Raw genomic sequence first — 27,893 nt, forward strand, 5'->3', positions numbered from 1 at the left:
AGTGAGAGAGTGAGTGAGTGAGAGAGCGAGAGAGAGTGACAGAGAGCGAGAGAGAGAGAGAGAGTGAGTGAGAGAGCGAGAGAGAGAGAGTGAGTGAGAGCGAGAGAGAGAGTGAGTGAGAGAGCGAGAGAGAGTGAGTGAGAGAGCGAGAGAGAGAGAGAGAGTGAGTGAGAGAGCGAGAGAGAGTGAGTGAGGGAGAGAGCGAGTGAGAGTGAGTGAGAGAGCGAGAGAGAGACAAAAAGAGACCACCACCATCCCCTCTATACCCCCCCCATCTCACCCCACTTTACCCTGTCTCACCCTGCCTCACCCTATCCCCATGGAGGTAGCTGAGTGGATAAGACTACCCTGAGGGGGGCTGACTGACGATTCGTGTGGATGGTTGCCTCCAAACGGCACCCTATCCCCTATATTGTGAACTACATTCTCCTATGGTCCCTGATCAAAAGTAGTGCCTTATACAGGGGATAGGGGGGCATTTGGAAGGGAGCCGATGTGAAGGTTAGGGTCTCTCCCGCTAGGCTGGGTCTCTGAATCTACCTCCATAAAGATTATCTCTTCATGAGAATCATCCTTCCCCTCTGATATATCAGCTCACCTGCTGTGACGGTGAGAGTAGAAAATGATCCTTGCTGTTTCCAATAATGTGAATTAATTTTCAAAGTGGCAGTTATTAAATATGACCTTGAAGCTTGGCAGAGTGCGCTACTTTATCATTGAAAAAGTAATGAAGCCCTTTAGTTCGGTAGCAGGCGCTAACGGAGATAGTTGTGCCATGATCCTTCTAAGGTCCTTGTTACCTAGGAAACAGCCAACTGCTCTTATGCAAGCAAAACTTTTTTCAAAACACCTGCATGTAATCACCTGCAAGACTCCTGTGCCTGACATAACAGATGTACTGTATAATCCTCAAAGATATACAGTACAAGCCACACTTTCTGAGCGTCAGTACGGCAGAACCATGACAAACTAGTGTAGTTAGGATCACTTCACGTCTCCCTCTCTCTCTCTCCCTCTTCTTACTATTTGTGGCTAATGTGTAAAAAATTGTCAGTGGTTCCTAAGATGTGTTTATTTTACAGATGAACACGGTGATGTGGTCAGAGTGACATGTCACGGTCAGAGTGATGTCAGTGAGAGTGGCCAGAAGTGACGCATATCATGGAGGTCCCTAGCTACAGTCAGGGATGGACTGACTATAGAAACAGAATCCTAGAATAGGTTGACCATAGAAATAGAATCCAAGAACTGGTTGACCATAGAAAAAGAATCCTAGAATGGGTTGACTTTAGAAACAGAATCCTAGAATAGGTTGACCATAGAGATAGAATTCTATAATGGGTTTGACCATAGAAACATAATCCTAGAATGGGTTTGACCATAGAAACATAATCCTAGAATGGGCAGACCATAGAACTAGAATCCTAGAATGGGTTTATCATAGAAATATAATCCTAGAATGGGCTGACCATATAAATGCAATTATTATATAATGGGGGCTTTTCCTATGATGATGTCATCATGGGCATCAGAGGGTATAGCTACAGCAGTTGTTGTGACTGGGCATCACAGGGGAACAGTAGGGGGTGGTTCTCAAACCTCTTCTGGGGACCGTTCCATGTATTTGATCGATTCCACAGCTAGCACTCCTGATTCAACTTGTCAACTAATCATTAAGCCCTTGACTAGGTGAATCAGGTGAGTTAGTTCAGGGCTACAACACATTGTGAAAATGTCTGAGGGTCCCCAGGAGAGGTTTGAGAACCACCCCCTATACTGTCCCTCTATGACCCCGTCACAATAACGGCTGTAGCTATACCCTCTGATACCCGTGACATCATCAGAACCACTGCAGTAGGGGGTGTGATGTGACTCACGGATACACTCTGGCTGGGAGCCGCTCCAGGTAAGGTCAGCCTGGCAGAGCCGGGTGGTGGAACCCTGGAGCAGGTGACCCAGCTGGCACTGGAACGCCACCATGCTGCCCACCTGTGTTAGAGTAGAGAGAAAACTGAGTGCACCTGCATTTTCAATAGGCGCAGGAGTAGAGAAACACAACACACACACACACACACACACACACACACACACACACACACACACACACACACACACACACACACACACACACACACACACACACAACATAGTAACAATGGCATAAAGTTATAGTAATAATGGCATAAAGAGTATCATATATTCTTATATTCACACTAGTCTCAGAGGCCTATAAAAAGTCCTTGGGCTTCAAGCGTGAGGAGTCAGGCTAGCTAGGAATAGAGCAGCGGTAGTGTTCAGCGTGAGGTGTCATGCTAGCTAGGAATAGAGCAGCAGGAGTATTCAGCGTGAGGAGTCAGGCTAGCTAGAAATAGAGCAGCGGGAGTATTCAGCGTGAGGGGTCATGCTAGCTAGAAATAGAGCAGAGGGAGTATTCAGCGTGAGGAGTCCGGCTAGCTAGGAATAGAGCAGCGGGAGTACTCAGCGTGAGGGGTCAGGCTAGCTAGGAATAGAGCAGCGGGAGTATTCAGCGTGAGGAGTCAGGCTAGCTAGGAATAGAGCAGCAGGAGTATTCAGCGTGTGGGGTCAGGCTAGCTAGGAATAGAGCAGCGGGAGTATTCAGCGTGAGGAGTCAGGCTAGCTAGGAATAGGAGTGCTTCAATTTAAAGGCCAGTTTGATATCAACTTTGATGTTGCTATCAAACAAAGGCTGTGATGTACACACACGCGTCAACTCTTGAATCCCTATGAAAGGTTTTGTTTAAGCAGCATACATCAAACCAATACGTTCCCCGGTTTAGACTGATCACTGATGCCCTTTCAAAGAGCGACATATCAGATTAGCCCTTGTCAGCTCTTTTCAGCTCTCTCAGCCTTCCTCTGCTTGCATGTGTGTGTGTGTAGATGTGTGTGAGTCCGTGTGTGTGTGTGTGTGTGTGTGTGTGTGTGTGTGTGTGTGTGTGTGTGTGTGTGTGTGTGTGTGTGTGTGTGCATTCGCGACTCTATGTGTGTGTGTGCGTGTCTGTGTGTGTGACAGAGCCTGGGGAATTAAATATGAAAACGTGTCATGGAATGACACAGTGGCTTCACACATTAATTGATTAACACGTCGTCCCCGGTGCTGAAACACAGTCTGACGAGTAATAAGACTCATGGCCTTATCTCTGGGATACAATATCTCCTTCACTTTTCTTCAATATCATTAGGCTGCAGCCAGCAAAGTCTCCTCTCCTTCTTCTCCTCCTCCCCTGTCCCTCTCTCTCTCTCTCTCCCCCCGCTCCCCCCTCTCTATCTATCTAATTTCTTAATCTCTCTCTCTCTCTCTCTCTTTCTCCCTCCCTCCCTCCCTCCCGAGGGCGAGACAAATGATTTATGGGTGTGAAAGCCTGATATTTCACTGTTCTCTCTGAAGCCTGGGCATGACTTGACCCCAAATGTTACAATAAGGCTTGAATTCTTAATGCCAGCGCATCTGGGCAAGAGCCCTTCCTCGCCCTCCTCCTCCTCTCTCTCACTCCATATTATATTTATCCCCTGACAAAAATATGAATAAAGTTCATTCCCGGCAAGAGCCCTCAAGCCCTTCTCTACCCCCTTCCTCCCTCTCACTCCTTTTCCCCTGGCGAAAATATTCCTAAAGTTCATTCATGTTACAAGACGCGGGAGCTCTTTTCCATGTCTTGACTTAATAAGGAGGAGCTACCAAAATAGCAATGAGAAATAACTCTCCCTTCCCTTCTGTGTGTTCTGTGTGTTCCGTGTGTTCCGTGTGTTCCGTGTGTTCTGTGTGTAACCATCTCTTTTATCTAGTGGTGGTCCACCAGCGTAGCTCTGAACACTGCATAATGTACTAGTGTTTACTGATAAGTCTAGAGTGTATTGATGATTTAGTACAATGTGCGCTAGATAGATGTATTCTATCTAATAGACTGTTTATGATGCAACAGAACCCCAGGAGAGAAGGAAAACACTGTTGGCTTTGACTACATGCTGCTCTTCACTTTTATGTCATTTGATATTTGCTGCCTTTCTTTTTTATTCACAATTAGAGGCAAGCCATGCAGCAAATGTGTTTCTCTTTTCTCAGACAAATCACGGCAATTTGCCATACAGTTTTGCCATTTATCAGTCCTAACAACGTAAACACAGATCTGTTGGTGGGGAAAGTTGTAGCGTTTTAAGGCTCATTAGGGACGTGGAACGGAGGAAGGACTGCTTGTGTTTACAGGTCCCGCTGTGTAGACACCATAGGACTCCAGAACGGTCAGAAAGAAAGAAACACACACACACACACACACACACACACACACACACACACACACACACACACACACACACACACACACACACACACACACACACACACACACACACACACACACACACACACACACACACACACACACACACACACACACACACACACACACACACAAAGGAAGCACGGATAGAAACATGGATGGAAGCATGCATATGCACATGCATGCACAAAAAGAATGGACGCATGCACACACGCACACACAATGAAATAATACCCACACGAATATGAACCCTTGTAAACACAAACAGGGTTAGACTCTATTCTCAGCATCAACCCTGTTTTCTAGCTTGCTCGTGATATTTGTGAACAGTAACGTACACCTGGTAAGGTGTTTCATAGCTTTTTTTTGTTCTTAAATGAAAATGTCTTCTTCATCAGAAATATCCACCATCACCATGCTCATCATCATAATCATCATCATTCTATAGCTAGAGTCTTTATCTGTCTTTTTGCTAGCTAGGGTCATCTACATTAAGTGGTGCCTGTCTTCCCAGTAGCCTTCTTGGTGTGTGAACTGATGACTGCTATTAACTTGCAGATGATTGTTGACACATCAACCAGGATTAAGGGGCAGGGCAATTTGCAACTGTTGTTATCTTGGTAATCAGTGGCTGTAATGGAGGGGAGGGTGGTTTCTCCTCTCCGAGGCCATCAGCAATTAGTACAGGGAGGTGTGCTCTTCACCTCTGCAAGGCAATGGTCAATTGGTGTTAGTACTTCAGTCTCCCTTGTTTTCTCAGCTGTCAACGGCGGTCTCGTCGCAAAACTAAGGCCATTGCCAAAACAAAGATGGTTCTGCGGAGTTGTTCTGCGGAGTTGTTCTGAGGAGTTGTTCTGAGGAGTTGTTCTGCCGAGTTGTTCTGAGGAGTTGTTCTGAGGAGTTGTCCTGAGGAGTTGTTCTGAGGAGTTGTTCTGCCGAGTTGTTCTGCCGAGTTGTTCTGAGGAGTTGTTCTGAGGAGTTGTTCTGAGGAGTTGTTCTGAGGAGTTGTTCTGCCGAGTTGTCCTGAGGAGTTGTTCTGAGGAGTTGTCCTGAGGAGTTGTCCTGAGGAGTTGTCCTGAGGAGTTGTTCTGCCGAGTTGTCCTGAGGAGTTGTCCTGAGGAGTTGTCCTGAGGAGTTGTTCTGAGGAGTTGTTCTGCCGAGTTGTCCTGCCGAGTTGTCCTGAGGAGTTGTTCTGAGGAGTTGCTCTGAGGAGTTGCTCTGAGGAGTTGTTCTGAGGAGTTGTTCTGAGGAGTTGTCCTGCCGAGTTGTTCTGCCGAGTTGTTCTGAGGAGTTGTTCTGAGGAGTTGTTCTGAGGAGTTGTTCTGAGGAGTTGTCCTGAGGAGTTGTCCTGAGGAGTTGTCCTGAGGAGTTGTTCTGCCGAGTTGTTCTGTGGAGTTGTTCTGAGGAGTTGTTCTGAGGAGTTGTTCTGAGGAGTTGTTCTGCCGAGTTGTTCTGAGGAGTTACTCTGAGGAGTTACTCTGAGGAGTTGTTCTGAGGAGTTGTTCTGCCGAGTTGTTTGAGAAAGGAAGGAGAGGAGGGCTTCACACCACTGTCTCAGTTGAGTATCTTACCTAGTTATTTTCTGATGATCTCATTTTTCTCTTTTGCAGCTTTGGCAGCCATGTGTGTGTTTTCTATACCTGTTTGCTCCTCTCCCTTTAGGCTTTACAGACGCTCCCCACCCCTTGGCTGCAACTCTTTTAATTTAGTGTACCCTGCGCGCACAACATGTGGAATTCCTGGGGCTTCATTTGTCAATATTGCGTAGAAACTATTCTAAAATACTACTTATGAACAGAATTTAGAATGTCTGTATGCATAGAAAGTGTGCTTTATCAAACACTCCTATGAGAGTTACACACACCGGTAGGCGATAACCATTGATGAATACCAATTGTTCTCAGCCTCAGTGCTCATGCAGAACCTAGGCTATTTGCATTTCGAAACGCCCCTAATTAACCTTATATGGTCAATTCATCCCTTTAACCCATGGGGAATATACAATGCCGTACCATGACATACAATGGCACAACTAATTAAAAAACACGTTTCTGAGACTGAAATAGTGTCAGAGGTTGAGTACAACCAAAATGTTTTATTTCGTTCGCTCAGTTGTGGCTTGACCAGTAAAAAGAGAAACATAGCTACAAAGAGAGGACTATTAGGGCAATTAAAGTTACTTCAAATGATTAGACCCCACTGACCAATAAGCCATCCATCTTCAACAGCTCCCTCCTGTAGGCGTATAGGCCAACTATTGTTCTGCAGAATGAACGAGTTGTGAGTTCCACCTGGCCACCTTGCCACCACATTCAGTAGCATCTTTTGATCATCACTTAACCTGTCACCTGTACATTAAAAGGGGAAGACTTTTCTGTTCACATAGTTGAAATCCTTTTGGGATGGTTCTTTTATGTCGATGTGGGTGCCGTCTATTTGTCTTTTTGTATTTGGGAATTCATTGATGGCATCATGTCAAAGAAACCCCTCTTGACTTCAACCTGTTGTGCGATCTTGTATTGAAATTGAATGTTACTGTTTGTTTTGGCTCATCAAGGGCTGTGAGATGCCGATCGGCAAGCTCCTGTTGAAAAGTGCCCGTTGCCAAAAAACCCAAGATGGATAGCACATGGTTGTGCACCGGAATGGCATGTTTCCTTTTTAAAGTAGGTCTCAAATCTTTGCAAAACTCCTATGAAATTGGTTTTGGGAAACGATATCTGATGAGCAAATCTGTTCTCTCTGTGAAATGCAGCATGTGCAAAATCTTCCAACAGAGCAAGATCAGAAATCCCTTTTTCGATTTCCCATTACCTCAGTCTTTTATAGTATGTCAACAATGGTTTAACTTTCAGATATGCCTTTTATTTAACAAATTACTGTACTTGATATGGATTATTATCGTAACACATGCACTGATGTGGTCAAATTATATGATATTGCTAGCATGTCAAGATATAGTGCACTCATACTGGTGGCAGGTAGCCTAGGTGGTTAGAGTGTTGGGCCAGTAACCAAAAGGTTGCTGGATTGAATCCCCGAGCTGACAAGGTAAAAATCTGCCCCTGAACAAGGCAGTTAACCCACTGTTCCCCGGTAGGCCATCATTGTAAAAGAGAATTTGTTCTTAACTGACTTGCCTAGCAGTCACGCCCTGACCATAGAGAGCCCTCGGGGTTCTCTATGGTGTTTTAGGTCAGTGTGTGACTAGGGGGATTTCTAGTGAGTTTATTTCTATGTTGGTGTATGTGTATGGTTCCCAATTAGAGGCAGCTGAGAATCGTTACCTCTAATTGGGGATCATACTTAGTGTGTTCTTTTTCCCACCTGTGATGTGGGATATTGCTTTGTGTGAGTACTTATGTGCGCTACGTTTTGCACGATCATTAGATCCTTGTTGTTTTTTTGAAGTTTCACGAGTAATAAAAGATGTGGAACTCTACTCACGCTGCGCCTTGGTCCGATTATTTATATAACGATTGTGACACTAGTTAAATAAAGGTTAAAATGTTTTATATTATTCTGACGCCTTATTGTAAAATGTATTAAATAAAACAAATTGTCATCAATCTACACACAATACCCCACAAAGACAACGCGAAAACAGTTTTTTAAATTCTTTCCCCCTACAAAAATACATTATTTACATAAGTATTCAGACACTTTGCTATGAGACTCGAAATTGAGGTTAGGTGCATCCTGTCACATCATGATTACCCTTTAGATGTTTCTACAACTTGATTGGAGTCCACCTGTGGTAAATTCAATTGATTGGACATGATTTGGAAAGGTACATATCTGTCTACATAAGGTCCCACTGTTGACAGTGCATGTCAGAGAAAAACCAAGCCATGAGGTTGAAGGAATTGTCCTTAGAGCTCCGAGACAGGATTGAGTTAAGGCACAGATCTGGGGAAGGGTACTAAAACATTTCTGCAGCATTCAAGATTCCCCAAAACACAGTGGCCTCCATCATTCTTAAATTAAAGAAGTTTGGATCCACCAAGACTCTTCCTAGAGCTGGCAGCCCGGCCAAACTGAGCAATCGGGGGAGGGGAGGTGACCAAAAACCTCGATGGTCACTCTGACAGAGGTCCAGAGTTCCTCTTTGGAGATGGGAGAACCTTCCAGAAGGACAACCATCTCTGCAGCACTCCACCAATCAGGCCTTTACATGTTTTCTTTTTTTCTTTTAAATTGAACCTTTATTTAACTAGGCAAGTCAGTTAAGAACACATTTTTATTTACAATGACAGCTCACACAAGCCAAACCCAGATGACACTGGGCCAATTGTGCGCCACCCCATGGAACTTTGGATTTGAACCAGGGTGTCTGTAATGACGCCTCAAGCACTGAGACCGCTTAGACCGCTGCGCCACTCAGGATTCTTTATGGTACAGTGGCCAGAAGGAAGCCACTCCTCAGTAAAAGGAACATGACAGCCCACTTGGAATTTCCAAAAGGCACCGAAAGGACTCTCAGACCATGAGAAACAAGATTCTCTGATCTGATGAAACCAAGATTGAACTCCTTGGCCTGAATGCCAAGCGTCACGTCTGGAGGAAACCAGGCACCGCTCATCACCTGGCCATTACCATCCCTATGGTGAAGCATGGTGGTGGCAGCATCATGCTGTGGGGATGTTTTTCAGCGGCAGGGACTAGAAGACTAGTCAGGATTGAGGAAAGATGAATGGAGCAAAGTACAGAGAGATCCTTGATGAAAACCCGCTCCAGAGCACTCAGGACCTCAGACTGGAACGAAGGTTCACCTTCCAACAGGACAACAACCCTAAGCACACAGCCAAGACAACGCAGGAGTAGCTTCGGGACAAGTCTCTGAATGTCTTTGAGTGTCCCAGCCTGTAACGTGTACGCTAAGACTCGGGAAGCAAGTACAGGGAGTAAATGTAACAAATAACGGAACATGGAACAAAACAAGAAACATGAGTAGCGTACAGACATGAAACACAGAAACAGAATCAATAACGCCTGTGGAAAGAACCAAAGGGACTGACAGATATAGGAGAGGTAATCAGGAAGGTGATGGACTCCAGATGAGTCTCATGAGGCGCAGGTGCGCGTAACGATGGTGGCAGGTGTGCGTAATAATGAGTAAACTGGCGACGTCGAGCGCCAGAGTGGGGGAGCGGGAGTAGACGTGACAGTACCCCCTTCCTGATGCGCGGCTCCAGCTGCAGGACGCCGACCAGAGGGATGGTCCCGAGGACCAGGAGCGGGCCGGTCGCTTCTGCTGAGGCGCGGGAACCTGTAGAGTCGGCTGAGGCGTGGGAACCTGTAGAGCCGGCTGAGGCGTGGGAACCTGTAGAGCCGGCTGAGGCACGGGAACCTGACGAGCTGGCTGAGGCATGGGAGCCTGATGAGCCGGCTGCAGCATGGGAGCCTGACGAGCCGGCTGAGGCATGGGAGCCTGATGAGCCGGCTGAGGCATGGGAGCCAAACAAGGCTTGGAAGCCTGATGAGCCGGCTGAGGCATGGGAGCCAAACGAGGCTTGGGAGCCTGATGAGCCGGCTGCAGCATTGGAGCCTGATGAGCCGGCTGAGGCATGGAAGCCAAACGAGGCTTGGGAGCCTGATGAGCCGGCTGAGGCATGGGAGCCAAACGAGGCTTTAGAGCCTGATGAGCCGGCTGCAGCATGGGAGCCTGACGAGCCGGCTGAGGCATGGGAGCCTGATGAGCCGGCTGAGGCATGGGAGCCAAACGAGGCTTGGGAGCCTGATGAGCCGGCTGCAGCATGGGAGCCTGACGAGCCGGCTGAGGCATGGGAGCCAAACGAGGCTTGGGAGCCTGATGAGCCAGCTCAGGCATCCCCGGATGCTTCGGCAGCAGCACTTGGACCCAACTTCACCAGTAAATCCCTGTTGCTTCCCTTTGGTGAGGCGTTATTCTGTAATGTGTACGCTAAGATTCAGGAAGCAAGTACAGGAGTGAATTTAATAAATAAATGGAACATGGAACAAAACCAAAACACGAGTAGCGTACAGACATGAAACACAGAAACAGAATCAATAACGCCTGTGGAAAGAACCAGAGGGACTGACAGATATAGGAGAGGTAATCAGGAAGGTGATGGAGTCCAGGCGAGTCTCATGAGGCGCAGGTGCCCGTAACAATGGTGGCAGGTGTGCGTAATAATGGCAACGTCGTGCAACGGAGAGGGGGAGCGGGGGTAGACGTGACACAGCCAATGCCCGGACTTGAACCCGATCTAACATCTCTGGAGAGACCTGATTATAGCTGTGCAGCATCGCTCCCCATCCAACCTGGGAGTTCTTGAGAGGATCTCCAGAGAAGAATGGGAGACACTCCCCAAATACAGGTGTGCCAAGCTTGTAGCGTCACACTCCAGAAGACTCGAGGCTGTAATCGCTGCCAAAGGTGCTTCAGCAAAGTACTGAGTGAAGGGTTTGAATGCATATGTAAATGTGATATTTCAGTTTTATATTTTAGCCAAAAATCTAAAAACGTGTTTTTGCTTTGTCATTATGGGGTATTGGGTGTAGATTGATGAAGGGGGAAAAACAATTGAATCAATTTTAGAATAAGGCTGTATTATAACAAAATGTGGAAAAAGTGAAGGGTCTGAATGCGTTCCAAATGCACTGTGTGTTGCATGAATTCACAACGGAAATATAATGAAATCAAAAAAATATTTCATTATTACTCTCACAATTTCAACATATATTTTCCCCATTCTATGCTTGTCAAGCAGTTCCCTTACTCCACCACTTGAGTGTAAGCATGGTCATGGCTGTGCATAAATCTACACACAGTCTCAAGCAACACACTCTCACACTTTGGCTGGAAATGATCCCGCGCATGGTTTACGCACAGATAGATAATGGCGCTGGAGGAGATGGCTGCCATTTTATAGTCCCCTTAACCAATTGTGCTATTGTGTGTTTTTCGCGTTATTTGTAACTTGTGTTTCTGTTACTTCTTTACTTATCTAATTTTTACTTAACACATATTTTTTCTTAAAACTGCATTGTTGGTTAAGGTGTAAGATCTACACCTGTTTTATTATGCGCATGTGGCAATATATTTTTTTATATATTACGTTTTCTTTCATAGTCTGAGAGCATCTGGTCGTCTCGGTGGTGGCACAGGGCTACTAATTTCTCTTAAGTGGAGATTTTCTATTTTCTCCCTCTCTCCCCCGTCCCTCTCCTCATTTTAATTCCATGATGTCACTGTCACTTGTCCACTCAAGCTTAACATTATCATCATATATCTCCCACCAGGTGCCCTTGGAGAGTTCCTCAATGAGCTTGATACCTTGATAAGCTCATTTCCTGACGATGGCTCACCGCTCTTCGTACATGGCAACTTCAACCTCCTGACATCTGCCTTCAATTAATTTATTTCCAAATCTTTCCTTCCCCTTCTTGCCTCTTTTGACCTCACCTTTTCCCAGTCCTTTCCCACTCACAAGGTAGGCCATACTCTTGGCCTCATCTTTTCGAGAGGTTGCTTGCCTATTAATCTCATTGCAACCCCCTCCAGGTCTCTGATCCCTATTTTGTTTCCTTTTATGTCTCCTTGTCCTCCAACCCTAGCCACTCAGACGCTACCCAGAGGGTCATGTACCGTCGCAATCGTCACTCTCTCTCCCACTACTCCTCTTCTATCCTATCATCTCTCCCTTCTGCTAAATTCTTCTCCCTCCTGATTCTGCCTCTTTGACCCTACTCTCCTCCCTTTCAGCATCCTTTGACTCTCACTGTCTCCTTTCCTCCTGGACGGCTCGGCCCTCCCCTCCTGCTCTGTGGCTGAGGGACCCATTGAGAGTTTCCAGAACAGGGCTGCGGGCAGCTGAGCGAAAATGTTCTCATCCTCATAGATCTATCTGCTGCCTTCGCCACGTGAACCATCAGATCCTCCTGTCTACCCTCTCAGGACTGGGAGTCTCAGGCTCTGCACACTCTTGGATAGCATCCTAAATGGTATGCTGCTCCTACCAGGTGATGTGGAGAGGATCTGTGTCTGTACCACGTACTCTCAATACTGGTGTACCCCAGGGCTTAGTTCTAGGCCCTCTCCTCTTCTCTCTATACACCAAGTCACTCGGCTCCATTATATCCTCACATGGTGTCTCCTAACATTGCTATGTGGATGACACTCAACTACTTTTCTCTTTCCCCTTGTGACACCCAAATGGCAACACGCATCTCTGCTTAGATGTCGGCCCACCACTTCAAGCTCAACCTTGACAAGGCGTAGCTGCTCTTCCTACCGGGGAAGACTTGCCCGCTCCAAGACTCTCCATCCCAGAGTGCAAAGAACCTTGGCGTGAACCTAGACAACACCCCTATCATTCTCTGCAAACATCAAAGCAGTGACTGCAGGTCCATGCTCTAAAACATCCGTAGAGTATGACCATACTTCACACAGGAAGCGGTGCAGGTCCTTATCCAGGCACTTGTTATCTCCCATCTGGAGTACTGCAACTCGCTGTTGACTGTGCTCTCCACATGTGCCATCAAACCCCTGCAACTTATCCAGAATGCTGCAGCTCGCCTGGTGTTCAACCTTCCCAAGTTTTCCCATATCACCCATTTTTACATTTTAGCAGACGCTCTTATCCAAAGCGACTTACAGGAGTGAATGCATACATTTCATTTCACTTCATACATTTTTTTTTTTTCCCTCCGTACTGGCCCCCCGTGGGAATCAAACCCACAACCCTGGCGTTGCAAACACCATGCTCTACCAACTGAGCCACAGGGAAGCTATTCACCCCACTCCTCCGCACACTCCTGAAGCTAGGAGAGCAGAGACCATGCCCATCTTCCAAAAACATCTGAAACCCTACCTCTTCAAAGAGTGTTCAAAGACTTTGTGCATTGGTATCACTTGCTGTGCGGTAGCAGAGAGAACAGTCTATGACTTGTGTGGCTAGAGTCTTTGACAATTTTTAGGGCCTCCCTCTGGCATCGCCTGGTATAGAGGTCCTGGATGGTAGGGAGCTTAGCTGTAAAACGTTTTGAGGATCTGACTGCCCATGCCAAATCATTTCAGCCTCCTGAGGGGGAAGAGGTGTGGTCATACCCTCTTCACGACTGTGTTGCTGTGTGTGGACTATGATAATTCCTTAGTGATGTGGATACCGAGAAACTTGAAGCGCTTGACCTGCCCCGTGGACAAGGATGTGCTCGGCGCTCCGTTTCCTGTAGTCTAAGATCCTTTGTCTTGCTGAAATTGAGGGAGAGGTTGTTGTCCTGGCACCACACCGCCAGGTCTCTGGCCTCCTCCATGTAGGCCGTCTCATCGTCATCAGTGATAAGGCCTACCACCGTCGTGTCGTCTGCAAACTTAATGGGTGAATAGGGAGTACAGGAGGGGACTAATCACACCCCATGAGGGGCCCCCGTGTTGAGGGTCATCATGGCGGATGTGTTGTTGCCTATCCTCACCACCTCGGGGCGGCCTGTTCGGAAGTCCAGGATGCAGTTGCAGAGGGAGGTGTTTAATTCCAGGGTCCTTAGCTTAGTGATGATATGCGGTTGTCCCCCCTAGCTATCTAGAGATGAATGAACTAATTGTAAGTCACTCTGAATAAGAGTGTCTGCTAAATGGCTAAAATGTAATTTTTTGGAATCATGATTGACATGATATCATCGTCATTGACACTATCAGCATCACAGTAATGATTGTCTCTGCTCAGACATTACATGCAGAGATCTGAAATGTAAAGAAGTCAAATGCCAGAAGGAATTTGCATACAAGTAATGAACATATTCATTGCCTCATTTGCATATCATTAGCCAAGGAAAATGGCCCAATGAGAATGGTACGTAATGTAATTTTGTCAGGCCAGAGCATTGTCTCTAAACCAATGTCTTGCCATTCAGTCACAATTTATAATTCTTGAGATATTATTTATTTTCCTAGTGTAACAAGGCCTTGTCCAGAAGGTATGAGACAAAAAAGTATATATATGTTTTTACCACATGAGCTTAGTGTGTGAATGAGAGCCTTGAAGTATTGCTAACACTTAAGGACTTCAGGACTTCCTACACAACACATTCACAGACAGTACATTAACAGAGTATCTTCAGTATGCAATCTGAGTGTCATATGGTCATGGCAGAGTCCCAAATGGAACCAAATTCCAATATAGTCCCTTTGGGCTCTGGTCAAAAGTAGTGCACTACATATGGAATAGGGTGAGGGCCCTGGTCAAAAGTAGTGCACTACATATGGAATAGGATGCTATTTTGGACGAAACCAATGATTTTGAGTGAGGGCCGTTATCTCCTTACCTTGAAGCCATAGGTTCTGTTCAGAGAACCATAGCGAGGTGTCCCTGGGTTCTCACAGGTAGTACGGGTCGGTTCTAAGGAGAACAAGAGAAAGGAACATTTGTATAAAATTATCTTAGAGACCTATAGACTATATACCTATAGACAGTATCACTGGCTGGGGGTCCAGCCACTTGAGACTTACAGTCTGCCTCACAAATGGAACCCTATTCCCTTTATAGTGCACTATGTTTGACCAGTGTCCATAGGACTCTGGTCAAAAGTAGTGGACTAAAAAGGGAGGCATTTGGGACACAGTCACAGCCACATGAACAGCTATAGTTCCCATAATGATTCAACATAGCTTACTGCAGTGATACCCAGCCTACAACTGAGTTATGTGTGTGTTTGTGTGCATATGTGAGTGCTTATGAAGGTGGCTCAGAAATTCAATTCTTCCCGAGTGTGTTTACGTAAGTGGAGCAGTGGCACTGTAGTCACATAACAACCAGAGAGCAAGAGAGTCTTTAATAGGCTAGGCAGAAGACCCAGCAGGGGGCAGTGTTACAGCAGCGTTGCAGCAGCGTCAGGCCCAGCTGTGTGGCTGTGTGGAGGGAAGCAGCATCATTAGGATGTAGAGGACATCCTCGGCCTGACGCATAGACCTGGATTCAATGCAGCCTCAGAAAATGACAGCCGCACACACTACCACCACAGCCAGCCTAGTTAACCCACACAGCAACGTGCCATAACTTACACCATCGCAGCTTTCTCCTCTACTGGATGACAACATAATCAAACAGAAATGCAGTCTGGGGAAATGTTTGTGTGAACTAAACATGATGGAGGGAAAACCGTAGTTTGTGTCTGTGTCAAACGAGGCCTGTCTGCACATACCTCATTTTGGTTCAATGACATATACATACCGCCCCTACAGACAAACACACTCAGACTCAGTCACACACATACAGTGAGGGAAAAAAGTATTTGATCCCCTGCTGATTTTGTACGTTTGAGAAGAAATGATCAGTCTATAATTTTAATGGTAGGTTTATTTGAACAGTGAGATACAGATTTACAACAAAAAAATCCAGAAAAACACATGACAAAAATGTTATAAAATGATTAGCATTTTAATGAGGGAAGTAAGTATTTGACCCCTCTGCAAAACATGACTTAGTACTTGGTGGCAAAACCCTTGTTGGCAATCACAGAGGTCAGACGTTTCTTGTAGTTGGCCACCAGGTTTGCACACATCTCAGGGGGGATTTTGTCCCACTCCTCTTTGCAGATCTTCTCCAAGTCATTAAGGTTTTGAGGCTGACGTTTGGCAACTCGAACCTTCAGCTCCCTCCACGGATTTTCTATGGGATTAAGGTCTGGAGACTGGCTAGGCCACTCCAGGACCTTAATGTGCTTCTTCTTGAGCCACTCCTTTGTTGCCTTGGCCATGTGTTTTGGGTCATTGTCATGCTGGAATACCCATCCATGACCCATTTTCAATGTCCTGGCTGAGGGAAGGAGATTCTCACCCAAGATTTGACGGTACATGGCCCCGTCCATCGTCCCTTTGATGCGGTGAAGTTGTCCTGTCCCCTTAGCAGAAAAACACCCCCAAAGCATAATGTTTCCACCTCCATGATTGACGGTGGGGATGGTGTTCTTGGGGTCATAGGCAGCATTCCTCCTCCTCCAAATACGGTGAGTTGAGTTGATGCCAAAGAGCTCCATTTTGGTCTCATCTGACCACAACACTTTCACCAGTTGTCCTCTGAATCATTCAGATGTTCATTGGCAAACTTCAGATGGGCATGTATATGTATTCTTGAGCAAGGGGACCTTGCGGGCGCTGCAGGATTTCAGTCCTTCACGGCGTAGTGTGTTACCAATTGTTTTCTTGGTGATTATGGTCCCAGCTGCCTTGAGATCATTGACAAGATCCTCCCGTGTAGTTATGGGCTGATTCCTCACCGTTCTCATGATCATTGCAACTCCACGAGGTGAGATATTGCACGGAGCCCCAGGCCGAGGGAGATTGACAGTTCTTTTGTGTTTCTTCCATTTGCGAATAATCGCACCAACTGTTGTCACCTTCTCACCAAGCCGCTTGGCGATGGTCTTGTAGCCCATTCCAGCCTTGTGTAGGTCTACAATCTTGTCCCTTACATCCTTGGAGAGCTCTTTGGTCTTGGCCATGGTGGAGAGTTTGGAATCTGATTGATTGATTGCTTCAGTGGACAGGTGTCTTTTATACAGGTCTTCAAACTGAGATTAGGAGCACTCCCTTTAAGAGTGTGCTCCTAATCTCAGCTCGTTACCTGTATAAAAGACACCTGGGAGCCAGAAATCTGTCTGATTGAGAGGGGGTCAAATACTTATTTCCCTCATTAAAATGCAAATCAATTTATAACATTTTTGACATGCGTTTTTGTTGTTATTCTGTCTCTCACTGTTCAAATAAACCTACCATTAAAATTATAGACTGATCATTTCTTTGTCAGTGGGCAAACATACAAAATCAGCAGGGGATCAAATACTTTTTTCCCTCACTGTATAAATAACACCCCACACCTCCCCATTCACTCCACACACACTCAAAGTAGGCAAATCTGATCCCAAGCAATTCTCATCATCCTGAGAGGTCCGTCTTGGAATATATGACATTTCATGAACACTAGCCTACATATTTCTGAACACAGTATTTATCCTATCATGTCTGTGTGGATATGTGTACTCAAACAATATGTGTTTTATTGTATGATGTGGTAACAATATATGAGACTCCTTTGTCAATGTCTTATCAGTTATAGGCATGATGATCTGCAGGTAACTGTTGGAATGGCATAAGAATGCAGTTTCAATAGGGTAACAGTTAACCATTATTTTGAACCCTCTGTCATAAAAGCTACATAACATGTTCATAACAGTGCCATAACAGATGACATAAACAGCTTATGAAAACTAATTTGACAATGCCATGTCACCGACAATGTTGAAATCAGTTAATTAGCTAGTCTTAAAACTAGGCCAAAAATGTTTTATATTTTTTTTCTCCCCAATTTCGTAGTATCCAATTGCAGGCAGGGAGTCTTGTCAGTCTTGTCTCATTGCTGCAACTCCCATATGGAGAGGCGAAGTTTGAGAGCCGTGCGTCCTCCGAAACACAACCCAACCAAGCCGCACTGCTTCTTGACACAATGCCCACTTAACCCGGAAGCCATCCGCACCAATGTTCCGAAGGAAACACCGTGCAACTGGCGACCATGTCAGCGTGCATTGCGCCTGGCCCGCCACAGGAGCTGCTAGTGCATGATGGTTCATGGTTCAAGGACATCCCTGCCGGCCAAACTCTCCCCTAACCCGGACGACGCCCCATGGGTCTCCCGGTCACGGCCAGCATGCGACAGAGCCTGGACTTGAACCCAGAATCTCTAGTGGCACAGCTAGCACTGTGATGCACTGCCTTAGACCACTACGCCACTCGGGAGGCCAGCCGCAACATTTACCGCATTTCAGCATGACACCCCTATAGGTCAATCACATCTGATCATTGAAGCTCATGGATTGTTCATGCTGCCACTTCAGTTTTAACTGTTCTGCTTGCAGCTATGGACCCCTGACCTGTTCACTGGATGTGCTACCTTGTCCCGGACCTGCTGTTTTTGACTCTCTCTACCGCACCTGCTGTCTCTAACTCTGAATGATCGGCTATGAAAAGCCAACTGGCATTTTCTCCTGAGGTGCTGACCTGTTGCACCCTCTACAACCACTGTGATTATTATTATTTGAGCCTGCTGGTCATCTATGAATGTTTGAACATCTTGGACATGTACTGTTAAAATCTCCACCCGGTAGAGCCAGAAGAGGACTGGCCACCCCTCAAGGCCTGGTTCCTCTCTAGGTTTCTTCCTAGGTTCCTGCCTTTCTAGTGAGTTTTTCCTAGCCATCGTGCTTCTTACATCTGCATTGCTTGCTGTTTGGGTTTTAGGCTGGGTATAGCACTTTGTGACATCGGCTGATGTCAAAAGGGCTTTATAAATACATTTGATTGATTGATTGATGTTTTGTCCCTGGGCTACACAATACCCCCATAATGTCAAAGTGGAATTATGCTTTTCTACATTTTTACTAATTAATAAAACATTAAAAGCTGAACTGTCTTGCGTCAATAAGTATTCAACCCTTTTGTTATGGCAAGCCTATATAAGTTCAGGAGTAAAAATTGGCTTAAGAAGTCACATAATAAGTTGCATGGACTCTGTGTGCAATAATGTGTGCAATAATAGTGTTTATCATGATTTTTGAATGACTACCTCATCTCTTTACCCCACATATACAATTATCTGTAAGGTCCCTCAATCGAGCAGTGAACTTCAAACAGCGATTCAACCACAAAGACCAGGGAGGTTTTCCAATGCGTCGAAAGAAGGTAGATGGGTAAAAATAAAAGTAGACACTGAATATCATGGTGAAGTTATTAATTAGACTTTGGATGTAACACCCAGTTACTACAAAGATACAGGCATCCTTCCTAACTCAGTTGCCAGAGAGGAAGGAAACATCTCAGGGATTTCACCATGAGGCCAATGGTGACTTTAAAACAGAGCTTAATGGCTGTGATAGGAGACAACTGAGGCTGGATCAACAACATTGTAATTATTCCACAATACTTACCTAATTTACAGTGAAAAGAAGGAAGCCTCACAGCTGCAATGGCGGCCAAAGCTGCTTCAAAGTATTGACTCAGGGGTGTGTGTCACGAATCCCACCGAAGGTGGCTCCCCTGCCTGCTCGGGCGGCGCTCGGCGGTCGTCGTCACCGACCTACTAGCCGCCGCTGATCCTTTTTCCCTTTTCGTTTGGTTTGTCTTATTGTTTGCACCTGTTCCTCATTTGTCTTTAGATTTTGGTTATTTAAGCCTGGTTAGCCCGCCCAGTGTTGTGCGGGATTATTTTAGCGTCAGGTTGTGTTTTTGCATTGGATGTGCTGGCGATTTACGACTGGGATATTGTAGGCTGGCTGTGCACCTGTTTTGGGCACTTGGCATTTTTTCCACGCCGTTTGTGTTGGCGTTGTTCGTGTTGTGTTTTTGATTAAAATAAACACACAGTTCCGTACCTCTGCTCTCTGCGCCTGACTCCTACCACCACTCCTAGCAATCGTCTGACAGTGTGAATACTCAGGGGTGTAAATACATGAGATATTTCTGTATTTAATTTTCAATACAATTTCTAAAGACATGTTTTCACTTTGTCACAATGTAGTATTGTGTGTAGATGGGTGAGAAAAAAATATTTCATCCATTTTGAATTCAGGCTGCAACACAACAAAATGTGGAATAAGTCGAGGGGTATGATTAGTTTCTGAAGGCACTGTAGTTTACAAATTACAAAATGACATACCCTGTAAGCAGTCTATGGACAAGGTATGACAGCAATCCATGATTTGGTTTAGTTTCTCTGGCACATTTCCATTTGTGCCACAAATGCTAAAATGTTAGTGTGTGGAAACAGTGCACGGAAACTAAACCAAAGCATGGATTTCTGTCATACCTTGTCCATAGACTGCTTACAGGGAAAGGAAACCAATATGTAATTTTATCATTTTAATGAAACTATCCATTGTATTTAAATAGATAACAATTGACTTGTTGCTAATGTTCTAATAATCCAGTGACAAGTGTGCCAATGACTTGAATATTCAATTAGTGAAATTAAGACCGTTTAGTCATATTGATGTGAGGAGTTCTGTTGAATGTCTCCTTCAGGGACCTGGAGCTTAACCAGATAAGGTCAGTATTCAGGAGGCTGACAGACAATAGATATATATTTACAGATATGTAGACAGCAGGTAAGGTTTGGATGACAGGAAAGGGAGGGTATTAAACACATACAGTATGTATATGTGTGACTATGAAGCCTAGGGGCCGGTTTTCCAGACACAGATTACGTCAGAGTCCCAAATGGCACCCTATTCCTTATATGGTGTACTATTTTTGACCAAGGTCCATAGAGCTCTAGTCAAATGAAATGTACTACACTGAGTGTACAAAGCAGTAAAACCCCCTTCCTAATATTGAGTTGCACCCCCCCCTTTTTGCCCTCAGAACAGCATAATTCGTCAGGGAATGGACTCTACAAGGTGTCTAAAGCATTCCATAGACTCCAATGCTTCCCACAGTTGTATCAAGTTGGCTGGATGTCCTTTGGGTGGTGGACCATTCTTGATACACATGGGAAACTGTTGAGCATGAAAAACCCAGCATCATTGCAGTTTTTGACACAAACAGTGTGCCTGGCACCTACTGCCATACCCCGTTCAAAGGCATTTAAATCTTTTGTCTTTCTTATTCACCCTCTGAATGGCACACATACACAATCCATGTCTCAATTGTCTCAAGGCTTAAAAATCCTTCCTCAACCTGTCTCCTCCTTTCCATCTACACTGATTGAAGTGGATTTAATAAGTGACATCAATAAGGGATCATTGCTTTCACCTGGATTCACCTGGTCAGTCTATGTCATGGAAAGAGCAGGTGTTCTTAGTGTTTTGTACACTCAGTGTATATACAGAATAAGCTGCCATTTGGTACAAATTCCATTGGACAATTTCAATTGAACCTAAGCCTACATATTTAGCCTTAGACTAAAAAAGTGTCTGGGGAAACTGGCCCTAAATCTATCCAGATTGTGTGGTTGGTTCTTTAAAAAGGCCTGTTGATCAATACCCACCACAACTCTCTGAGTCATCACACGGATGCTGCTGCCTTTCGCACTATAAAGGGAGCTGAGATATTTTGAGAAGGTTATTTCTCTGCGTCAGGAGATGTTCAAACCCCAACTGGTTATTTCTCTACGTTAGGAGATATTCAAACCCCAACTGGTTATTTCTCTACGTTAGGAGATATTCAAACCCCTACTGGTTATTTCTCTGCGTTAGGAGATATTCAAACCCCAACTGGTTATTTCTCTACGTTAGGAGATATTCAAACCCCAACTGGTTATTTCTCTACGTTAGGAGATATTCAAACCCCTACTGGTTATTTCTCTGCGTTAGGAGATATTCAAACCCCAACTGGTTATTTCTCTACGTTAGGAGATATTCAAACCCCTACTGGTTATTTCTCTGCGTTAGTAGATGTTCAAACCCCTACTGGTTATTTCTCTGCATTAGGTGTTGAATTATTTAACCAGCTATTGTACTGCCAGGTTCTGTCACAAATGGCACCCTATTCTCTCTATAGTCAAAGATGATCTATTATATTAATGGCACCCTATTCTCTATATAGTCAAAGATGATCTATTATACTGACAAGATAGCTGAGTGGCTGCTCTAACAATGGAAATACATGATTGAAGACAGGCGAGATCAGGTGGGACTATTCTAGCCAATGAGAGGGCAGATACACGGATGAACAACAGACACAACTAAGACGTTTTTCAAACTTGCCGGAATGCATCTACGTATCACTACATTTATAACAGCATAACTTCAATTAGATCAAATAAATCTCAAATAATTCAACACTCTCATAGACCTCCATACAAAAAAAGAGCTCATCTCACCTGGATAGATTTTGGCCAAAAGTAGTGCACTACTTTTGACCAGGGCCCATACAGAATAGGGTTCCATTTGGGACGCACTCCCAGACTCTTCAGGAAGACAGACTCATGTACAGTATAGCCCTGGTTTTCCAGACCAGACAATGAGCACTAATTAAGGTGAAAGCAGAAGTATAGAATCTATATGCTCTGGGACAGTAATAACAGTATAGAATCTATATGCTCTGGGACAGTAATAACAGTATAGAGCCTATATGCTCTGGGACAGTAATAACAGTATAGAACCTATATGCTCTGGGACAGTAATAACAGTATAGAACCTATATGCTCTGGGACAGTAATAACAGTATAGAACCTATATGCTCTGGGACAGTAATAACAGTATAGAGCCTATATGCTCTGGGACAGTAATAACAGTATAGAATCTATATGCTCTGGGACAGTAATAACAGTATAGAATCTATATGCTCTGGGATAGTAATAACAGTATAGAACCTATATGCTCTGGGACAGTAATAACAGTTGATATAATAAGGTGCTCTTCAGTTTTCCCAGGCTTGTAGCTTTAACAAAGGAATTGGAGGCTAAACTTGTAGGATATAAAAAAACACCAGAGCACTCTTACCAGGTAGTTAAAACAACTATATTGAGTTGACATGTCCATCTAGCAAAGTTAAAAACAAGGCAAACAAGTTTTAGTTAGTTGTGTCCTATTTTTGGTACGTTTCCCAAATTCCTTACCCTCATGAAAAGAATGTCCTACGTTACAGCACTGAAAATAGAAACTTCTGTCTAGCTAGACAATGATACCAGCCAACTCTGAAAGCTAGGGCCAGGGGAATGTCACTAACGTGTTCCCCTGATGGAACTGAATCCCCCTACAGCCATTTCATATCTGGGCTCTTCTCCTGTGATACGCGCTCTCCCTTTAAAAGGAATGACCCTGCCTTTTCTGGAATGATCTCATCAATAAGAGATGTGTTGAGGTTTGTGCTGTGTATCAAATGGCACCCATATAGTGCACTATGTTTGATCTGGGCCCATAGGGCTCTGGTCAAAAGTAGTGCACTATATAGGGAAAAGGAAGTTCCATTTGAGACGCAGCCTTGGTATAAGTAGGGTGGCCTGGGTATAGCCTGTGTGTCAGAGGGAGGACATTGTTGTTTGACGTTATTAAATACTACAAGCTGTGCTTTAAGGCAAATAACGCTGGAAAGATGTTAGAGATGAACTCCCCAGGAATAAAGAGAAGCACAGGCATGCACACACACACACACACACACACACACACACACACACACACACACACACACACACACACAGAGAGAGAGAGAGTAGATGCTTACCTATACAGCGAGGCTGGAATCCGCTCCAGGAGCCATCGGCCTGGCACAAGCGTGTAGTGGAGCCCACCGGGATATAGGGGGCGCTACAGCTGAACGACACCTCTGATTGATAGATGAAGCTGAGGCCCTCTCTGGAGCCATAGGCAGGCACACCAGGGTCCCCACAGAACTTGGCTACAACAACAGCAGAGCAAGATGAGCAGATCAAAATGAGCATTAAAAAAACCCACACAGGAACAATGTTACTGTGTTTTCCCCCCAGTGCGGTTTTTATTGAAGAGAGTGAGAAATCTGACCAGATCGAATCAGAAACAACCACAACAAAAAACACACAGGATCAATGTCATTGAACTCCTCCTGCCACAGTATCTCTCTGTGATCCTTACAGATCGAAATGAACATTCCAGAAATACACAAGAGCAATATTAGCCCGTTTTTACCCCAATGAGGGTTAGATTGAATTTCTGGTTGTATCTGTGATCCTGGCAGGCACCAGTGGAGGAGAAGACGGAGTCTTACAGACCAGACTAACATGAATGACATCGTCCCTCAATGGGCTCAAAGCGGTCATTGAGCACTGACCATCAGTGGCTGTCCAGCAAACACTTGGTCTGTCCAGGAAGAATCAATAATAGATGTGGCCTTCACACTCCGCCGATACATTATAAATGTGCCAAACAAGACTCCCTCTCTTACTGTCTGGGAACTAGGAGGACTACAAACTTGACTTTTTCTTGATGAATAATAGATACGCTGTCAAGATATAAAAAAGAGAGGAAGAGCGAGTAGAGAACAGAGCAAGGGGTTGAGAGAGCAGAGAGAGCAGAGAACAGAGACGTAGAGAGAGAGAAGAAGATAAGAAGAAGAAGAACAAAAAAAAGTGTGCTGCCTGCAAGATTACAAAGTCACAGGCAGCCAATCTTTAGTTCATTCCCATTGGAGCCAAAGTTTCTGTAGCCTCTGCTGCTGCTGTACACGCTTCCGTGTTCTGAAGGGTGAGGATTTAGAACTACTGTACCTTGTGGACCTTTTAACCTGCTCTTCCCTTCACCTCCTCCTCCCCTTCACCCCTCCACCTCCACCTCCCCTTCACCCCCTCCACCTCCTCCTCCCCTTCACCCCCTCCACCTCCTCCTCCCCTTCACCCCTCCACCTCCACCTCCCCTTCACCCCCTCCACCTCCTCCTCCCCTTCACCCTCTCCACATCCACCTCCCCTTCACCCCCTCCACCTTCTCCTCCCCTTCACCCCTTCTCCTCCTCCCCTTTACCCCTCCATCTCCTCCTCCCCTTCATCTCCTCCTCCCCTTCACCGCCTCCACCTCCTCCCCTTCACCCCCTCCACTTCAACCCCCTCCACCTCCTCCTCCCCTTCACCCCCTCCACCCTTCCACCCGATCACGTTTGAAGCTCTGCCTGATGTCCCACTGGGGCAGGCAGTTAAGAACTCAATAATTATGCGCAGATTACCCCCTCTGTCCTTCACTCACTCTCTCTGTCATACAGAGCTGGACAGACAGGGTACGGCTAAGTGACAAGTAGGAAAACTAAATACTGAGTCGGGTGGGTGAATTATGATTCCCTGGGTCTCTTTCTGTATAGAGACAATTCTCTAGGTGTAGAATTGATGGTTGGGTCCTCTGATATTCAAATAGGCCTTCTTAATAAGTCTGAGTTATTATGATTCCCTGGCTCGCTAGAGAGAGAATCCTCAATAGGTGTAAGATAGATGGCCGGATCCTCTGATGTTCAAATAGGCCTTCTAAGGTTATCTGAGTCGTGACAGATGGTGGAGAGAAAAACACACTTAATTACACTATTATTTATAATGACTAATAACGGGACTGAAGCCTTGTCTCAGCAAAACTCTGAAGCTTTTAAAAACAAGGCTTTCACAAACCGGTTGCGTTTGTGAACCCAGCCTGCAACACGTATTGACATTGTAACTTTGGAGACGAGTTCCCTTCAGATCTGTGTGTGTTTGGACAGTTTTGGTTTGTGTATGAGGGTGATTGCTGTGTGTGTGTGTGTGTGTGTGTGTGTGTGTGTGTGTGTGTGTGTGTGTGTGTGTGTGTGTGTGTGTGAGAGACTTGGTCACACTTTTTTGGTGCCTGTCTATCATTGGGCACAGCTGTTCATCATGGTGTAAGCCTCCCACCTCCTGTTACCTGCCCTTTAATGGGAGGCATCTGCTAGTCTTTTCAAATCAATTTACTATCTAATCTGCAGTACATCGAGTTCCCCCTTGTTCCGCCCTCGTTTTGGGTCAAATTAAAGTGATGCCGAAAGTTATTGCCGAAATGATTGAGTTTGACTGATGTCCCTAAAACGGGTGGAAGATCGTCAGACCAGACCAAGGACCTTATGAATGGGCGCTTCCTCCTCTAACTCAGCTGTCAGTCAATCAACCAATGACAAAAATAACCTTGGTTTGTTCCTTTACAGAGGCGAGCAAGATGACAGTGTAGCATTAATTCTGCAGCCATTTGTTTCACTACAGTGTCAGATACCCAGATCACCTGCATGAAAAAAAAATGAAAAAATGAAAAGACCAGAGGCACTTTAGTGTGCAGTGCTGATATAACAGGAAATGACAGGGAAATAACACAGTAACAACCAGGAAATATTACAGTAACCAAAGGGAAATAACAGAAAACGACTGGGAAATAACAGGAAACTATAGGGAAGTTACACGGTAACGACAGGGAAGTAATACGGTAACGACAGGGAAGTAACACCAAAACGACAGGGAAATAATAAGAAACAGGGAAATAACACGGTAACGACAGGGAAGTAACACGGTAACGACAGGGAAGTAACACGGTAACGACAGGGAAGTAACACGGTAACGACAGGGAAGTAACACGGTAACGACAGGGAAATAACACGGTAACTACAGGGAAGTAACACGGTAACGACAGGGAAGTAACACGGTAACGACAGGGAAGTAACACGTAACGACAGGGAAGTAACACGGTAACGACAGGGAAGTAACACGGTAATGACAGGGAAGTAAGACGGTAACGACAGGGAAGTAACACGGTAACGACAGGGAAGTAACACGGTAATGACAGGGAAGTAAGACGGTAACGACAGGGAAATAACACGGTAATGACAGGGAAGTAACACGGTAACGACAGGGAAGTAACACGGTAACAACAGGGAAGTAACACGGTAATGACAGGGAAGTAACACGGTAACGACAGGGAAGTATGACGGTAACGACAGGGAAGTAACACGGTAACGACAGGGAAGTAACACGGTAATGACAGGGAAGTAACACGGTAATGACAGGGAAGTAACACGGTAACGACAGGGAAGTAACACGGTAACGACAGGGAAATAATAAGAAACAGGGAAGTAACACGGTAACGACAGGGAAGTAAGACGGTAACAACAGGGAAGTAACACGGTAACGACAGGGAAGTAACACGGTAACGACAGGGAAGTAACACGGTAACGACAGGGAAATAATAAGAAACAGGGAAGTAACACGGTAATGACAGGGAAGTAACACGGTAACGACAGGGAAGTAACACGGTAACGACAGGGAAGTAACACGGTAACGACAGGGAAATAATAAGAAACAGGGAAGTACACACGGTAACGACAGGGAAGTAACACGGTAACTACAGGGAAGTAACACCGGTAAAGACAGGGGAAGTAAGCACGGTAACGACAGGGAAATAACACGGTAACTACAGGGAAGTAACACGGTAACGACAGGGAAGTAACACGGTAACGACAGGGAAGTAACACGGTAACGACAGGGAAGTAACACGGTAACGACAGGGAAGTAACACGTAACGACAGGGAAGTAACACGGTAACGACAGGGAAGTAACACGGTAATGACAGGGAAGTAAGACGGTAACGACAGGGAAGTAACACAGTAACGACAGGGAAGTAACACGGTAACGACAGGGAAGTAACACGGTAACGACAGGGAAGTAACACGGTAACGACAGGGAAGTAACACGGTAACGACAGGGAAGTAACACGGTAACGACAGGGAAATAATAAGAAACAGGGAAGTAACACGGTAACGACAGGGAAGTAAGACGGTAACAACAGGGAAGTAACACGGTAACGACAGGGAAGTAACACGGTAACGACAGGGAAATATTAAGAAACAGGGAAGTACCACGGTAACGACAGGGAAGTAAGACGGTAACAACAGGGAAGTACACGGGACGGGGTACACGGTCGACAGGGAAGTAACACGGTAACGACAGGGGACACGGTAACGACGGGGTACACGGACAACAGGGAAATAATAAGAAACAGGGAAGTAACACGGTAACAACAGGGAAATAATAAGAAACAGGGAAGTAACACGGTAACGACAGGGAAGTAACACGGTAACGACAGGGAAGTAACACGGTAATGACAGGGAAGTAACACGGTAACGACAGGGAAATAA

At 45.4% G+C, this 27,893-nt stretch overlaps 1 protein-coding gene across 2 annotated transcripts in view; it reads right to left on the reverse strand.

Moving 5' to 3' along the window:
- LOC106588997 (CUB and sushi domain-containing protein 3) overlaps positions 1–27,893 on the reverse strand; it is a 347,202-nt gene that overhangs the window by 13,169 nt on the left and 306,140 nt on the right. For both annotated transcript variants that reach the window (XM_045709277.2, XM_014178612.3), the window contains exons 54-56: positions 23,473–23,646; positions 14,586–14,659; positions 1,878–1,989 (exon numbers count right to left, since the gene is read on the reverse strand). In XM_045709277.2, coding sequence (XP_045565233.2) covers positions 1,878–1,989; positions 14,586–14,659; positions 23,473–23,646 — 360 coding nt within the window. The remainder of the gene's footprint in view (positions 1–1,877; positions 1,990–14,585; positions 14,660–23,472; positions 23,647–27,893) is intronic.

Source organism: Salmo salar, chromosome 27 (assembly GCF_965601325.2).
Source record: "Salmo salar chromosome 27, fSalSal1, whole genome shotgun sequence".
Taxonomy (NCBI): Eukaryota; Metazoa; Chordata; class Actinopteri; order Salmoniformes; family Salmonidae; genus Salmo; species Salmo salar.